General features: G+C 30.7%; 1 protein-coding gene across 3 annotated transcripts in view; it reads left to right on the top strand.

Moving 5' to 3' along the window:
* The window catches only part of LOC105117130 (villin-4-like), a 12,226-nt gene extending 3,014 nt beyond the window's left edge, over window positions 1–9,212 (top strand). Inside the window, exons 4-24 of one of the 3 annotated variants that reach the window (XR_840679.1) lie at window positions 545–613; window positions 704–940; window positions 1,025–1,202; window positions 1,292–1,424; window positions 1,986–2,148; window positions 2,246–2,393; window positions 2,540–2,640; window positions 3,219–3,374; window positions 4,376–4,444; window positions 4,543–4,611; window positions 4,723–4,860; window positions 5,546–5,674; window positions 5,978–6,125; window positions 6,249–6,259; window positions 6,499–6,639; window positions 6,892–7,017; window positions 7,106–7,171; window positions 7,869–8,196; window positions 8,279–8,481; window positions 8,564–8,743; window positions 8,834–9,212. Coding sequence is in view for 2 of the 3 variants with exons in the window: in XM_011014686.1 (XP_011012988.1) it covers window positions 545–613; window positions 704–940; window positions 1,025–1,202; window positions 1,292–1,424; window positions 1,986–2,148; window positions 2,246–2,393; window positions 2,540–2,640; window positions 3,219–3,374; window positions 4,376–4,444; window positions 4,543–4,611; window positions 4,723–4,860; window positions 5,546–5,674; window positions 5,978–6,125; window positions 6,249–6,259; window positions 6,499–6,639; window positions 6,892–7,017; window positions 7,106–7,171; window positions 7,869–8,196; window positions 8,279–8,481; window positions 8,564–8,677 (2,727 nt within the window). In the remaining variant the exon portion in view is untranslated. Of the gene's footprint in view, window positions 1–544; window positions 614–703; window positions 941–1,024; window positions 1,203–1,291; window positions 1,425–1,985; window positions 2,149–2,245; window positions 2,394–2,539; window positions 2,641–3,218; window positions 3,375–4,375; window positions 4,445–4,542; window positions 4,612–4,722; window positions 4,861–5,545; window positions 5,675–5,977; window positions 6,126–6,248; window positions 6,260–6,498; window positions 6,640–6,891; window positions 7,018–7,105; window positions 7,172–7,868; window positions 8,197–8,278; window positions 8,482–8,563; window positions 8,744–8,827 lie in introns of all 3 variants that reach the window. The other 2 variants (XM_011014686.1, XM_011014687.1) reach the window with 2 other exon arrangements.
* Window positions 9,213–18,463: the final 9,251 nt, after the last annotated feature.

Here is an 18,463-nt window from a genome sequence, read left to right as displayed (position 1 = left end):
GGGTGGTGGGGTCTCTAGGGTTTATCCATGTGCATTGATGTCCTTTTTAATGTGTCTGTACTAATTAGTAAGTTGACTTAGTGAATAGGGAAGAAAGTAGTGAACAAATGATACATTAAGAAGTGATTTTGAGTGAGCAGAAAATAGAATATAGCCTTTGATAGACAGAGAAATAGGGGAAACAAGAATTGGCTGATTAAGGTCTTGCTGAGCATGAATGGGAAGAAGGCTTATATGAAAGACTGTTTCTCCAACATTTGAATCTGAAAAGAGAAAAGAAAAAGAGACTGGCAGGGTTTTTGCTTCTCTTTTGAGTCTTTGCTGTTTGATATCAATCATCCATTCTGTTTTAGAGGATTCACTTATTATTCCTATCAATGGCGTAGACTGTTCTTTTGAGTGTGTGATATAGTTGTTTCTTTCTCTCTCCCTCTCCCTCTCTCTGTGTTTTTATTTTTTGGATCTTCAATTTTATGTGATGTATCAGAGTGAAGCTTTTCATGAATTTGTATTGTATGATGCAATGTTTGTTTTCTCTCCACAGACGACTGCACTAAAAAGTGGTTCCTTACATCATGATATTCATTATTGGCTAGGTAAAGATACCACTCAGGTCAGTCACTGTTTTTCATTTTCTAGATGCTTTGCACCAACAGATTTGTGTCCATGATTTTGGTCTTGTGACCACACTCTTTTTAAATAGGATGAAGCAGGTGCTGCTGCCATTAAAACAGTTGAACTAGATGCCGCTCTTGGAGGCCGTGCTGTACAGTATCGTGAAGTTCAGGGCCATGAAACAGAGAAGTTCTTATCTTATTTTAAACCATGTATTATACCACAAAAAGGTGGAGTTGCTTCTGGCTTCAAACATCCCGAGGCTGAGGAACACCAGACGCGCTTGTTTGTTTGCACAGGAAAACATGTTGTCCATGTGAACGAGGCAAGTCTGAAATTTGATTTTGTATTTATGAGGAATAATTATTAATATCATTATGTCTCTATATTAAGCTTCAAACTTTGGCAGGTTCCTTTTGCTCGATCCTCACTCAACCATGATGATATTTTTATTCTTGATACGAGGTCAAAAATCTTTCAATTTAATGGTTCCAACTCATCCATTCAAGAGAGAGCTAAAGCTTTAGAAGTGGTCCAGTACATCAAAGATACTTATCATGATGGAAAATGTGAGGTGGCAGCTGTTGGTGAGTGGAGAATTAGACTGGAGACTCTATATTTGATAGTTTAACGGCTATTGCTTGTTGAGTCTTAATTATTTGTCCTTTTCACATAGAGGATGGAAAATTGATGGCTGATGCTGAAACTGGAGAGTTCTGGGGTTTCTTTGGTGGCTTTGCTCCACTTCCAAGAAAAACAGCTAGTGATGAGGATAAGACCGGTGTTTCTCTTTCTACCAAGCTGTTTTGGTAATTTCTTGTTTTGTCTCAAATTTCTTTCCTCAATGACATGTCTTTGAATGCCATAATTCTTCTCCTCTACATATTGTTATCATTTAGTGGAAATAGATATATCCTTTTGCATCATTTCCTTGAATGGTAGCTTTCTCCTTTTCATCTTTTCTGAAGTGTTTGAGGATTTTCTATGAAAAATAACATAACAGCTACCGTGAATCACATTTCTTTCCTGCAAAAAAATTACCAAAACTGCATAATTAGATACTGAAACCTTTCTTTTGGTCTCTTGCTTTAAAAATAAGATTTAGTGAATTACTGATTATTGAACCCAATAGTAATATCAATAGTTTTAACAGAATTACTTTATTCTAATTAACATATGTGTTGCCTTCCAAGTTTTGGAAGGAAGAAGAACCTGGTGGGGTTGATTATTTGGAGTTAATAAACGAAAATTACATGGCAATCAATACTTATGATTTGATTTTCTCCATTAAGATAGATCTATAAAGATGTGGTGGACTATCATGTACAATAATGATTCAGTTCTGACAAAAAAAATGTTTTCAATGAAAGTGTTGAGAAGGGGCAGGCAGAACCTGTTGAAACTGATTCTTTGACAAGGGAGTTTCTAGACACCAATAAGTGTTATATTCTAGATTGTGGAGCGGAAGTGTTTGTATGGATGGGGAGAAACACTCCTCTTGATGAAAGGAAAAGTGCCAGTGTAGCAGCAGAAGTAATACTTCATCCCATCTTCTTCAATGCAGAGATTATAAAATGTCTGCAATGATATAACTTCTCAATTTTCTTTGCTTGTTGATCTTGCTGATCAGGAGTTAGTCCGAGCTGTTGAGCGACCAAAATCCCGCGTTGTTCGTGTAATTGAGGGGTTTGAGACTGTGATGTTTAGATCAAAATTTGAATCATGGCCCCAAATGACTAATGTGACTGTGTCTGAGGATGGTAGAGGCAAAGTTGCAGGTCAGCAGTTGAATTATCTCATAGATATTATTCTTGTATCTTGTTTTCACTCCTGAAGTAATCTTGATCATCATTACTTTTAACTACCATTCATTCTTGTCACCATTTTCCAATGCTCATGGATCTTCTTTTCAATGAATCTGCAGCTCTTTTAAGACGCCAGGGGGTTAATGTCAAGGGTCTGTTAAAAACTGCTCCTGCTAAAGAAGAACCTCAACCGTACATTGATGTTACTGGAAATTTGCAGGTGCTGTATATGTTGTCCTAGTGTGTCAATCTATTAGGTGTGGACTTTGGATTCAAGGACTGGCGTGAGACCCACTGTTTATAATTTTATTATTATAATTTTACATGTGAGTTGGAGCTCGCGTACTGCTTCTCTGGGATCCCTTACCTGCATGCCTTTAGAAGCAGTAGGGTAAAAGATATATGGGATACATGAGAGAGTAGTTCTCCAAAATTAATTTTGGAATGTGTAAATTACGTAGCGAAACTAGAGGATATATTTTCAGAATATGCAACTTAACTCAAACAAAAAATGCATGAAAAATATAATTTTAAGAGATGCATTTTGTTTGAATTTCAGAATGATTAGAGCTCAAGTCTTTTGTATATTGTTTTGTCAGAAACACAAGGGTTCCAAGTATTTCTGAAATGCTTTTTAAGCATTTTAGATATGTCTGTTTGAATGCAGTTGCTCTCCAAAATCAAATTTATTTTCTCTCTTAGTCCTCTCAACTAACCATGCTTCATAATACATAATTCATATCCACAGAAAATGCTTTTTGATTAAGTTCTAATTATAGCTCCATTGTGATTGCACAGGTTTGGAGTGTGAACGGCCAGGAGAAGGTTCTCATTCCTGCTGCAGACCAGTCAAAATTTTACAGTGGAGGTTGCTACATTTTTCAGTATTCATATCCAGGAGAAGACAGGGAGGAATATCTTATAGGAACATGGTTTGGGAAGAAGAGTGTTAAGGTGAATTTCAGGCATCCCATACTAAATTGTCCCCCGATTTCATTTTGAGTATGTGGTGCTGTCACTAATACCTTAGGAACATGTCACAGTAGGAGTGGGGCATTCTAGGGTCCACTGTGGAATGCTATTATGGCTTCATTTGTTTTGTTTCCATTTCACTCATTAAGCTCTGAGATCACATGCTTATTGGGGAAAGTGAAAGTGTTTGAGCATAAAATATAGCTTGTTTATATGAAATTTTCATCGCACAAATACAGCTTGTTCATACTGCTCAATGATGCTGTTTAAGCCAGAATCTTCCTGGACTTTTAATACAAATAAATCTTTGCATTACTGTGCATAATTAATTGTGGTATTGGCACTGTTGACACAAACATTTTGTAATTCGTAACATCCATATGTGAATCCTTGCGTAAGGCTTCATGGCCTTGCTTTCTTGTCCTTTAACTTCCACCAGCTTAAGAATATATTTTTTTTTTTTTGGCTCCTTTGCTACTTTTAAACTGTTTTTTTCTCAATAACTCTCATTTTGAGTGGTATAGACACTGTTAAAATCTGTTTATCATCATATATTTGCCAATTCATTGGTGTGTCTGCTAAGCTAAATCGGATGTGGAAATAACTATCAATTTTGGTTCAGAAAAATAAATGATTTCTATTTTTTAATCTCAACAGTTGTTTCTGTTGAATGGAAAATGGTGCATTGTCATACGTTGGAAAATTAACTCTTAAATTTGAATAATGGATGATTACATATGCATGCTTTTTTCCTGCATGTAGTATTCTGCTGAAAGCAGGATTGGGTGCTCTGTGCAGGCTGGAATTCATTATTTATGTGCAAAACCCAGATTTTTATATACTTTGGTAAACATGAATTAGAGGCCTTGTCTTGCCTTCTTTGCCCTTTCTAGAAGTTTTGTAATGCTACTACATATTCTATGCACTGATATATGGTACCTATTAGTTTACCCTCATATAATATATCTCACATTGAAAAATAGGAGGAAAGAGCTTCTGCTATTTCACTGGTGAGCAAGATGGTTGAATCATTAAAGTTTCTACCTGCCCAGGTGGTATTCTTTTTCCTTTAATTATTGCTGTCTTGTAACAAGGAGATTTCTGTACACATTTGGTACCTTTCTGATTCTATTTTGTTCTTAATTCTTAGGCTCGAATCTATGAAGGAAATGAACCAATTCAGTTCTTTTCAATCTTCCAGAGCTTCATTGTCTTCAAGGTTTGTGATACACCTGATGAAATTTCAATCAAGAATTTATAGTGACAATAGTTTTGTTTTTAACTTTTTTTCCAACTTTCAATCAAATCAGCTAATTGTAAACTTTATCAGGGAGGTCATAGCTCTGGATACAAGAATTATATTGAAGAGAATGAACTCCCAGATGAGACATACAAGGAGGAAGGCATTGCATTATTCAGGGTTCAAGGTTCTGGACCTGATAATATGCAAGCTCTACAAGTGGAACCAGTATGTCATGCCTTTATCATTGTTGCTACAGCTTGTTATTCAGTGTAATATTGAATGTCTTAATATTTTTAATCTGTACTCTGTTTTTATCCTGACTCTTGATTGCCTTTTTTCATCACTGGCCATTTTATACTTACAGGATAAAGATATCCATAATCTTTTGTTCATTGCTTTTGAGTTGTGGAAGTGGCCATGAATGTATCAACACATTTCCTGACTTGAATTGCATGACCAGGCTGAGTTGCACAAGTCTTCTCATTAGGAAATGGGAAATGGAGAAATAAGGAAAAGGATTCAAAATTAATTTGACTTACCAAAATTAGTCAAATTCTTTGCTAAATTTACTCAAATTTTAATAAGACTAGGTTATATTAGAATCTATTTTGTACATTTCAAAGTGAGCAGTTTTAATAACTAGTGTATAAATTTTTTAAACAGGTCCTAGTAATATGCTATTACCAAAAATATTTCCCTTAAATGCCTCTTGGTCTTATTCTCTCTCTCTGTTTTTTTTTTAATACTTCTTGACATTATTCTAGCCGTGTCACATACAATTTGGAGTTTGGTCATGAGCTACATGTTGGTTATGGATCTAATTTTTGTCTAGTATTTAGATTTTCAAGTTCTGTATTGTTGTGTATATAAGATATTTATTTTTCTTCATCTGTGCATTGAATCCAATCAGGTTGCATCATCACTGAATTCCTCCTACTGTTACATATTACATAATGACTCCTCTGTTTTTACATGGTCTGGAAACCTCACTAGTTCAGAGGACCAGGAACTTATCGAAAGGCAGCTGGATTTGATAAAGGTTTGATATTTCTTCCAAATGAGTTCTTTAAGTAAATTAATATAGCATATCAGATTTCTTGTTGTTTGCTTAACTAATTATCGGAATGATAATACAATTACATGGAGATACATCATTTTTATGGGTGAATGTGCTCATCAACTCATCTAAGAATTATTTTATATCAAATTAGATTCTTGTATTACTTCATTTTTAAAAATTGTATGTTGTATGCATAAAGCTCATTTTTAGTTCTCAGATTATTTTGGTGTAATCTGGCCTCTTTTAATGGTCGTCTCTTGTTTGCCTGTGAAATTTCTGCAGCCAAATATGCAGTCAAAACCACAGAAGGAAGGTTCAGAAGCTGAACTTTTTTGGGATTTGTTACGAGGAAAATCTGAATATCCCAGTCAAAAACTTGCAAGGGAAGGTGAAAGCGATCCACACCTATTCACATGCATATTCTCGAAAGGTAGGGAAAATGACCTTTCTGGTTTTGAGATTTGTTATGCTGCTTTTCACGTATTTTAAAATTCTAATTCTTTCCCTTTTCTCCCATGGTTTTGTTACTGCAAAAATTCACGCTCATCTGCAGGAAACCTGAAGGTATATTTACTTTCTAGTCAATCGATTCTAGGGTGATACAACTCTAGGTGTTATCCAAACTCCTGCTTATTTTAAAGCTGTGATCATCTTTAAAATTCTCATTTTACTTTATATATTCATGCTATGGATCTGGAAGGGTAGTCAGTTTTCAGATTTTTTCTAATGAGTACTTTGTCACAAGACTTTTATGTACTTTAGTTCTGTTTGGTGGCTATTATAACAAGTTCTTGTTATTGCAGGTGTCTGAGATATACAACTTCACCCAGGATGATTTAATGACTGAAGATATTTTCATCTTGGATTCTCACTCTGAGATCTTTGTCTGGGTGGGACAACAGGTTGACTCCAAGAGCAAACTGCAAGCCTTAACTATTGGAGAGGTATCATCGATTAGATAGTTAGATGCAGTAATTATGCATTACTTTGACAGTTAAAGCTTGCACTTTTTTCAAGTTTTTGGTCTGATGGCCATTCTTGACTGCCACTCAACCAGTTAAATCATTTATAGCTCTAAAACTAAATTAAGTGTGACTTGGCTTGAGCCTTGGTTAGGTTGTCATGCAACCAGTTCACAATAATTTACTGCTCATATCAGCTATGCTTTAATTTCGTTTTTCTTCCACTTTCTACAGAAATTTCTTGAGCATGATTTTCTGTTAGAGAAGTTATCTAGTGAAACTCCAATATATATTGTTATGGAAGGGAGTGAGCCACCATTCTTCACACGTTTCTTCACATGGGATTCTGCAAAATCTTTAGTGAGTTAAATTACAGTTCTTGTTAAGCAATCAGCATATATTTTATTAGGTTTCTGTGTGAGATCTTAGAGCTTTCATTTGGATGCAGATGCATGGAAACTCATTCCAAAGGAAACTTGCGATTGTAAAAAATGGGGGTACTACACTTTTAGATGTAAGATACTTACTGTTCTGTTATACTGTGAACAAATATCTCAGAATATCATGTAGTTAGTTTTCCTAGTTGCATATTTGCTCCATGCATCTTTTATCTATATTGGTAGGATGTTCATCTTTCTTCACATCTTTGATCTTTTCAAGAATCTCATTTCTTTGATCTCAAACATGTATCTCTTGTTGTATAAAGCAATTGCACGTAGGTAATCTTAAATTCTCACTGTTGTTGATTTGGAAACTTACTATTTTGATTTTAATTGATATATATGAAAACAAAACTATTGGTAAGAATATGCCCTTTACTGCTCAGAACCATTAACCATACAGTAAAAGGTGTGGAACAAAATGCACAGATGAAGGCTGGTGCAATTGTTCTATCTTGATTTATGTTAGGTTTAGATTGATGTAAGTTCACATGTTAGCTCCATTGGTTACTGATATGAGCTAGCACTTTTTTCCATCCCAACAATAAATAGACAACCAACCAATGAATGAGAAAAGAAAAGGATAGCTGTCAAATTTCTGAGGAGCTCATAAAGTCAACCTTCTGAGCCTATCAAGTTTGCATTATCTTGTGATTCTTCATTGAATCCAACAATCCATTGACATGCTTTCTGATTTTAGTTCCCATATATTGTTGTTACCACCATTCAATTTAGATGTGATTTCTGATTACATGTACTATGTGTTCTTAGAAACCCAAACGCAGAACACCTGTATCACATGGAGGCAGATCCAGTGTACCTGACAAATCACAGCGTTCTAGAAGCATGTCTTTCAGCCCTGACAGAGTTCGTGTGAGGGGAAGGTCTCCAGCTTTTAGCGCTCTAGCTGCTAACTTTGAGAACCCTAGTGCCAGAAACCTTTCAACTCCACCACCAGTTGTTAGAAAGGTATATCCAAAGTCTGTGAGCCCTGATTCAGCAAAACTGGCTTCCAATTCTTCAGCTATTGCAGCACTTACTGCAAGTTTTGAACAACCACCACCAGCACGACAAGTTATTATGCCTCGGTCTGTCAAATGTATGTATCTTTGAATTTTCTGCTGAATCTCAAATCTGTAATTGGTACATAATTTTGATATTGCTACTTGCAATGTCTGAAGCGAGCCCTGAGGCACCAAAATTGACACTTGAGTCAAACTCCAAAGAGAACTCTATGAGCAGCAGAATAGAATCCCTAACCATACAGGAGGATGTGAAAGAAGATGAAGCTGAAGATGAGGAAGGTCTCCCAATTTATCCATATGAACGCCTTAAAGTTAACTCGTCAGATCCTGCAACTGAAATTGATGTGACCAAGCGAGAGGTAAAATATGAACAGTTGATACTTTTTCTTAAGCTTTCGTTATTGACTTTGTTCTGAGATAGTTCTGTTCAATTGCATGCAGACTTACCTGTCAGCAGTTGAGTTTAGGGAGAAATTTGGGATGGCAAAATATGCCTTCTATAAGTTGCCCAAATGGAAGCAGAATAAGCTTAAAATGGCCCTTGAACTGTTTTGAGTCTCCCTCCTACCTCAGCTTTTCCGTCAGCTCCCTTGCAGGTGGAAAAGGCTTGCTTGTGAATCTGTGAAATTTTTTCCTGTGCAAAAGTTATATGGCATCGTCAATTAGTTCCATTAATATTCTAAATGCCACACTTTTTGTTTCTTGCTGCAGTGGACGAACTTGGTTTCTCAGAATTTAAAAGGGACAGGCATCAGTGCATTTTTAGCTGCTTCTGCCCCCAGGAAGCTTGTTTTCATTGATTAAACAAAATCAGAGAACTTGGTTTGAATGTCTAGTTTATATTTTACCTTTTTCCTTTATTTTTTGGGTTGAGTTAGCTCTATGGTATTCTTTTATGGCCACAGGTTGATTGAGAGCTTGAATTTTTGTTTTTCATTTCCGGATTAAATCAGATTGTTTTCATTAGAGAGTAGGGGCTTGAGAATGAAGAAAAATTAGGTGCATTGTACAACTGAGGATGTGAGTGTGTACAGCAGTGGAAAACCAGTCAACTCATCATCTATTTTCAATAAAAATGTGTTTTTTTTAGACCTTTTTTTTTTTTGGTTCTGAGTTCCTTGTGAGCTATTTTTCACCGTGTCTGGATGTTCTCTTCAATATCTCATGTTTTCTCCTTGTGCGCAACTAATGCATTGCCTGTTACCTCTGTGAATAGACGCAAGATATGGGTTTGGACTTGGCATTATCCGGGAGATGGAAACTGAAGGACACCACCTAATTGTAATGCTAAAAACAATATAATGTACTATCAATCATCGTGATAAAATAAATAAATAAATAATAAAATGAAATGAAATAGTGAAAGATGTTGGATGTTATTGATTCATGTGTCGTTCCAAACATTATTTCATCAGTATTATGAACTTACCAGGTTTAACATGGTTTTTTATTGATTTTTATATTATCTCTTAATATTTTCACTATTTAATATTACATTGTTTGATCATTCAGATGGTTTTAAGTTTAGTTCTTTTTATTATTTTGTTTGTTGTTATTTTTTAAAAAAAAAATTATTATTGTTGATTTTTTGTCTGTTCATATTATTTCATTACCAATTGAGCCAATGAATCAAGTCTAATATTTTTTTTGCCCTACTATTTTTTGTTTTTACATTGAAAGGAAAAATTATTATCGGCGAACTGTGGACAACAAATCTAATTAATATACTATTGTTTAAAAATCTACTATTTGAAAAGTATTAATATTATCTTGGCTAATAGTAATAAAATCAGGTTTTTTTTTTCAATATATAATAATGGAGAAGTTTATTTAGTGGGAAAATGAAAAAAAAAAAAGCTTTTGCTTTGGTAGGAGGAAATAAAGTTTTTTAAATTTAATCTTGAATATAGATATAATTAAGCAGGTGGCTCGTACTATAATATGGGTCGGGCATAAATTTTGTTAATGCAAAAAAGGATTAAAAATATTTATGACTTCAGTCGTAGACCCGCTGGATGAGAATGGAAAAAAAAAAAAACAAAGACAATAAATGGATCGAATCAAAAAATAAAAATCAATAATGATGACTTGCACAAAAATGAATGCTTGTCAAAAGAAAAAAAATTATGAATCTTAATTTCTAAATAACCTAATGATAAATGATAAAATTTAAAAAAAAATAAGTCTACTCGAGCTAAAATACAAAACCCGAGATCTAAATCATAAGAATGAGATAACACCGAGAGCTAAAATTTACAATGCCTAATTCCACACAATCCAAAAATAAAACAATGAAATAAAAAACAAAAATAACTAAAAAAGAGTTTAAAAAAATTAGCAAACCCAAGTAAGACAGCCAAATCTCGTGAGCTCGATCATGCGAATGTCATAAGCTAATAGACTTCAAAATGAAAAAAAAAATTATGAATCTTAGTTTTCAAATTAACTCAATGTTGAATTATGAAAAAAAATTTAATCTTAAATGAAAGAGTTATTTAGTTATGAAGGAAAAAAAATTTGAAGAACTTTCCAAAAGATTAAAAAAAAAAAACAATCTAAAATAGTCAAACCTCGGATGGACAACTTTTACTAGTTTAAAATATTACAAGAGGAGTATTTATGATTACAAATACTTTGTAATTAGACTACCTTACTTGTCAAGACAAACACTCTATTTTATCTTTTACCACGATAGCTTGTTAGAACACGTAATGATCATTAAATTATTGTCATCTTAACTAGAACATCCAATCATTAACAATTAACATAAAAACTCTCTCTAGGCATCTGCAGTATCTCCAACTCTTCAACGAACAATTCTCCTTGAGAAGTTTCTTTAAACTCTATTCGTGTATGAAAAGTATATGCAGTATCTCCAACTCTTCAACGAACAATTCTCCTTGAGAAGTTTATTTAAACTCTATTAGTGTATGAAAAGTATATGCTGCAAAACTTTATATAACTCACTTTCTAGTTGGGTACTCTTGCTCGACTACAAGTGTTGCCCTACCTAGTGTTGTTCTTGCCTTAATTATGCTTTGAACTGTCCTTATCACATGGATTGTCCTTTCTTATATACATATCCATGTGATAAGGATAAGAATATTATCTTCAACCTTTTTAGTATGTTATCTTTTTAATATAGTGATATTCATGTTTTATAAAAATACTTCTTTGATAGTTATTTTTGGATAAATTTATAATTATTTTCTTTTGATAAAACCTATTTGAAGTTTCTAAATAATTTATCCAAACAAACTAGGAAGTTATAAAATAGTCTTAAAATAGGAAGTTATAAAATAGTCTTGCTATATCTGATAAGATAAACTTGATTAATTATTTATCTTATTTGGATAAACTAACAATCTAAATAAATTTATCTTTAACAATATAAATAGTCCTTCACTAATCCATGCCAAATATCTTGATATTTACAATCTTTCTCTTTGGCTAATTTATGACAAAATATAATAAGGATGAATTAGTATTCAAGTAATTCAAATAATTTGATCAAAAACAAATACTTCATTAAAATATTCGTGTAAGCTCAAATGAACAATGTTATATAGCATGCAAATAATTAATAATATTTATGTAACATCCTATTAGTTCCTAACATGTTTCACACAAATAGTTCATAATATAAAAATGCATATGTTGCTTCCTAACAATTTATAATATGTTCAATAAATATTATGTATTAGATATTGTTATGCAACTACATGCTCAAGTTTAAAATGCATTAAGTATAAAATATATAGGTTCCTATATTGAAAGGAATATCATAGTTATTATAGACCAAAATATTTAAAATCCAATATTCATTACTAATTAAAAAAATCAATAAAATTTCATAACAACAATTTTTTTTTCTAATGGAGTCTTACCGGTTGTTGGCTTGATTGCTTTTTATCCCTTCTCTTGCATGCATTTTTATCTCACCCTTGGTTTGACACCAATTCTATTCCTCATCATCACCAATAATAGATTGTTGCACTTGTTCGATGTCCAAACTGAGTTGAACAAGTTTGTCTTTAATCTGCATAATATCTTGTTATATATGTGTTAGCAATTTATCAACTACATTAATCCTTTGTTCCTACTTACCAGTAAAACTATCAAAGTGGTTTGATAGTACTTGTAATTGTTATATTGTATTAAGTCAAATTTCTTACCAATAATTTTCTATGGTTGATCCAATACTTCTTATAAAATCCAAGAAAAGATTGAATAAACAAATATAGATTCTAGCGTAATTGTGTATATTGTCTATTTGAATTTAACCATTTGGTTCGACTGAAATTTCATAAGGGGTCTCTTATTATATATATTATCTTAAATTAAAATTTCAGGTTAATCATAGTTTGGAAAGGCCTTGTAAAAGTGCTAATGGTTTGAAATATATATATATATATATATATATATATATATATATAAATTAACACATTGACTCGATAATGGAATTATCATAATTTTAGCAAAATTCTTCTCATTGCTATTTTTCTAACCAACAACCATTAAAGAGAAGAGAAGACTTGATTTTTCTTCATTATTCTTCAAATCTAGTGCTTGTTCTTTAAAAAATTTAGGCTAGAGAATATGTAAGGTTGACTTTTGTTAAGAAAGATTAATTTAAAATATAAAACTTAGAGAGAAATGAATTAGAAGTGTAAAAAAAAGTAGAGAGAGAGAAACAAGAAATTTAAAGAAGGAAGAAGAATTACAGGGAGAACTTTCAAAGAAACCTTGGAAATGAAGTTTAAATGGATTGGTAAGATACTTTTTTAGAAATTTTACATTGTTTAGTGTTTAATTAAAAAAATGAAAGAAATACCTAAATTTTCTTTCAAGGGTTCTTGAAAGAAAAATTAGCCTTGAAAGAAAAATTAGGAAAAAGTGTGTTTAGTTGTAAAATTATTAATTTGACATAGAATGAATGCTATATAGAATAGTAGTTGACTAAAATTGAAGAAAAAAATAAATAGAGGTGGCTACAATATTAGGGTTGGCCATGATGGATTCTTAGGGGGTGTTTAACTGTTTGTCATCTTTTTAAATTGGTATGTGATGATTGTTATTAAAGAGAAAGATGGGAAAAAATTGAGTTATGTTAGGAATGGAAAAATGATGTGAGAGATATTTTTAGAAAATAAGTTGTTTAGGAATATGATTTTTATGTTATAAAAGTTTGTTTAGAAAGAATGTGGACTAGAGGTTTGAATACTTTGGTAATGGAAAAATATTGTTAAGATAATGAAAGGTTTTGAATTAATAAATTTAGTGGCCTTATTAATTTGGATACTTGTTAATATAATGTAAAATATATTAGAGAAAGATGAGAGTAAATATAAGGAAATTGTATGTGAGTTTGTGTTGTAATGTACATATGTATATATTATATAAATATCTTAAGATTAATGGACACAAATGAAATTGTGACTTGATGTGTGTGTGGTATGATGGATATATGGAAGGAGTTGAATAAGGCTCAAAGTTATAATAAGAAAATAAAAATTTTAAAAAGGTATATGAAATAAGAAAATAAATAAATTGGAACATAAAAGCAATACATGAACAATTGGCTTTATAATTGGTACATTTATGGTCATATAGGAAAAAAAAAAAGATGTCATAGTTTTATGAGATTATCAAATTGGATTGTGTGTGTGTGCATGTATGTGTAAGGATACTTGTTATAATATAATGTTTGGTCATGTGCTAAGAAAGTTTAAAATTTTGTTATTGTTATTTATTTTGATTAAATGGTTAGTTGTGAAAAGTTTGAAATTGATTAATCCATTGGAGAATTAATGTGAAAGCATGAAAAAATAAAAATTAAAGTAGAATTTGAATTTAAAAGAATGTCTTGTATTTTATGTTATATGTTAGAAAGAATAAGTATATATTTTTTGAAAACTAAGGTGTATAAATGATTAATTGAACCATGCAAAATTATAGATTAAACTTGTGAAAATAATGAGATCAAGGAAAAATGTTTAAGTTTTATCTGAATATGCTAATTAAATTTGGGTGTTTCATTTATATTTTCTTAAATAAGAGTGCTTGAAAGTTATTAGTTATGATAAATTATAAATGTTGGTTGAATTGACTAAATGGTTAATTTATAGGTTTTAAGGAATTTTTTTTTAAATGGATGTTTGTATCTTGTGATATGAACTTAAAAAAGTATGGCATGAAAATCTTGGTATTATTGAGATGTGAAAGATTTAATTATATAAATTAGATCAATTAAAGTAAAAATTATTGGTTAAAGATATTGTTGACATGAATGGAAGTTATGAGTGAGGTTATATTGTTTAAATTGGTGTGGCAAGCATGTATGGATATTGGATTAAAAAATTTAATGTTATATGTTTATTTAAAAGTGTAGACATGATAAATTATGTTTGGAGAAGATTTTGTTAGTATGAATGAATTTCATGATTAAATGTGTATTTAGGTAGAGTGGGGAGTGTGAGTTGGTGTGTGATATATATATATATATATATATATATATATATATATATATATATATATATATATATATATATATATATATATAATGTCAAGTGCAACCATAGAAATTTACGAAGGAAATAAAATCTTAAATTAAATGAATGTTGTCATGATATAAAATATGCTAGAAAGTGTAGGAAATAAGTTGGAACCTTTGATGTTAAAAGTATAGATGGAACAAAAATGAAAATAAATAGTCTAACGAATGTTTAGGAATATTTAGGAATACTTGAAAATAGCTTTGAACGTTTTAATAGTAATTATTAAATGTTTAGTTGTTTTATATATGCATTGAAATATTGGAATCTTGGAAATTGTTCAAAATGAATGAGATTGAGTTAGCTTTGATGTTTTAATGATATTAAAGATATTTATATGCGATTTTTATTATTGTATAATGGTTTTGATATATAGAACATTAATTGAGGATTTTAGGAAGATTGAAATGTATGAATTAATGTACTAGAATGAATTTATTATTGGACAAATAGTTGGAGGTATATGTTTGGAAGTTGTAGGAGAAATATTTGAAGTGAGATTTGACTTCTCAAGAACTTATATAGAAGAAGCTCAAGGTATGGGATTGCCCTCTTTACTCTTTTTACTCTTTTTAATTATTGAAATGTTTTAGTAGTTATTATAATTCTTATGAATAATTAATTGTGTTGCATATAATCTGAAATTTATATGTGTTTTGTAACTAACCACAATGACAGTACTCAGTCGAAAATTATAATAAATCACAATAGCAACAACTTGTAAATAATTAAAATCAACTGCAACAACAACAACTAATAAAAAATTATAATAAATCACAATGCCAACAACTTGTAGATAATTAAAATCAATGGTGACAACAATATCCAATATATAAATTGAAATTGGCTGGAACGGTAACCATTACATAGTAATAATTTATTGTAATGATAGTAACCATTATTTAAATTGAAATTGACTGCAATGGTAGTAGCCACTATATAAATAGAAATAGACCACAATGGAGAAAATAATTGTGCATAAATTATAATTGTTCACAAAGACAGAACTCATAATATAATATTTATGAGATGATCACATAAGTGAAGGCTACTAATTAAATGTTTATGAGCCGATTACATGAGTGAGGGCTATTGATCAAGTGTATATTGAGTTGGTTGCATAAATGGAGACTACTAATCAAGTGTATATTAAGTCGATTATATGAGTGTTTGGAAAGTATTTAAGCCAGCTACAAGAATAGGGACTAGTTTTAAAATCAAACATGGTGTAAATATTGCTATGGGACAAGAAAATAAATGGTAGGTGAGATATGCATATATAGCAAAAAAATGATATGTGAAAATTAAATGGATAGTGATGATGGAAATCTAGATAAAAAAAAATTGATAGCAATTATTAATTTTAATGTTTAAAAGTTTAAATCAACCTTATTGGTAGGCCTAGTAATTTAAATGTTAATCCAGCCACAACAGTGAGAATTATTAGGCTTAAAGTATGAGATACAAAATCCAAAAAGAATTAGGGATTATAAATAACAGCGTATAAGTGTAAATATAAAAATGGATCAAATGAAACCAATGAGTTGATTAAATCATTAACAAAACTTATAGACGAATGGATAAATATAAAAATGCATGGATAAGACATAATTATTATGTAAATGAGCCGAATAGGCATGAAAAATAATTGAGCGGGGAAAAATATTGTAATGTGCTATAAATGGATAAGAAAAATAATTGAGTGGGAAAAGTATTATAGTGTGCCATAAATGGGCAAGTGAAATATTTGAGTTGGAAAAATATTGGAACTTGTCACCAATGGATATAAGAAATATTTAAGTTGGAAATAAATATTGAAATGTTCTAGAAATAAGTTTAAGAAATACTTAAAATAAAAAATACTTGAAGAATTCAGAAGAGCATAAAATATATAAAAATTAAAGAAATGTATGTACAAGCTAAAAATAGGTTGAAAGTATATATTAAGTTAAAACATTTATATGATGAGCCTTATTGGACATAAAAGAGAAATTGAGATTGAAAGTGATATTGATAAGCCAATAATTATATAAATGGATGATGAGATGAACTGATAATTTTAGTTGGTTGGAATAAAATGAATACTTAGAAAGGCCGAGAACACATATAATGATAATTACAAAAATATAAAATATTGTATGAATTAAAGGTGTTATGAAATGAAATGACAACATGAATTAAATATGCTTATAAATACCATGTTAAAAGGGAATATAGTATGGAAACATTACTATTAATTCAATAAACATAAAAGAAGTGAGTGAAAAAGTGTATTGAGATAAGTTATGGAATAGATAGTAAATCAAGGAGTAGTTTATACATGTGATGACAATAATTAAATCTATTTGATGGAAAAAAGAGTTCATTAGCGGTTGATAAATGATTAGTACTTAAAAATGTATTTTTATCAATGTTTTATATCATCATTTTGAATTTGAAGTATCAATAACTCCTTAACTAAAGCATGTTTTATAATAATATATCTAATAATATAAAATACCTTTAATTTATGGTAAATGTTCATCTTAACTATAGGCCTAACATATAAATGAAAGGATTGATTGATGAGTTTAAGTACTGAAATTGAAAGGACAATGAGATGGTCAAATTTAGAAAAGAGATGTTGGTGCAGTCTAAAATAGAATACTATTTGGTAATTGGGTCATATTTAGAGCTGTAGATCTCAAATATAGGTCTAATTTGTATGGATAGAAAGGAAAGACATAGATCTACAACATTCATGTGGAGGTCTGGTTTTAATAAGGTCGTTTTCAAGTCTAAATTATAGCAATAACAAAGAAGTCCGAATCTGTCCTGCAGCTCAGACATTGTTTAGTATTTAGTCCATATCTAGAGTTTTAAAACTTCAAATGACCTCTATTTTTTCCTGAAAAGATGAGATAATTTTCTACAACTTTTATGTGGAGGTTTAGTTTAAATTTTAACTTTATCAATGATGTTTTGGGCAGACAAGAAAAAATAAGGATTATCAAGAAGATAAGAATTATCACCAAGTCAAGAGTTGACACCCACTCATCAATTAGGCATCAAATTAATAGTTTTCAATCTTAGCCTATAAAAAGAGATATTTGTCATGCATTTAAGCATCTTGGTTTCTAGATCAAGATCATGCTCTTGGTTTCTCTCTTTGTATTGCTTATGTTTTGCTTTCATTAATATAAGTTTATGCCTTTCATTTCCTTTCCTTTACTTAGTTAACTTTTATCTTATTTATGTTCTTATTTTGTTTATTTATTTTTCTTTCTTTCATTATGTTTAGTTAAGTTTATTATGTCAAGGTGAAAAGGTTACACTAATGGTGTAAGAATAAGTATAGTGTAAACTCAACATGGACCTTAATGTTTGATACTAACATGTTTTGTATTTGTTATCTTGTTCACTCTTTAATACTTTGCTTGTTAAATAACTGATATAGATTTATGTTGTATAACACCTGGTACATAAAATACTTAGCACTTTTATAGTCCAACCGTATAGTATAACCTACACTTGTGCTATGAAAGAAACTTGATTTGTTGTTAACATAAGTTATAATTATGAATGTCTGACAATATTTACAAGTATTAGCATTATTCGAATAAGATAACTAATATAATCATGTCAACAATTTATAATCTGATTGGAACCTCCTTTATGTGTGGTTTCCATTTGAGTAATAAGAGTTTATACTATAATTATTTGGAATACCATTAGTAGATTCTCTAACCTTAACATTTGTTGTTATCATTATTTAATCCTCACATTAATCTTCCATCTCAAAGTTCTC

The sequence above is a fragment of the Populus euphratica genome, unplaced genomic scaffold (assembly GCF_000495115.2).
Source record: "Populus euphratica unplaced genomic scaffold, PopEup_1.0 scaffold1179.1, whole genome shotgun sequence".
NCBI lineage: Eukaryota > Viridiplantae > Streptophyta > Magnoliopsida > Malpighiales > Salicaceae > Populus > Populus euphratica.
Note: the sequence above shows the minus strand (reverse complement) of the source record. Positions and strands in the feature narration are given on the sequence as shown.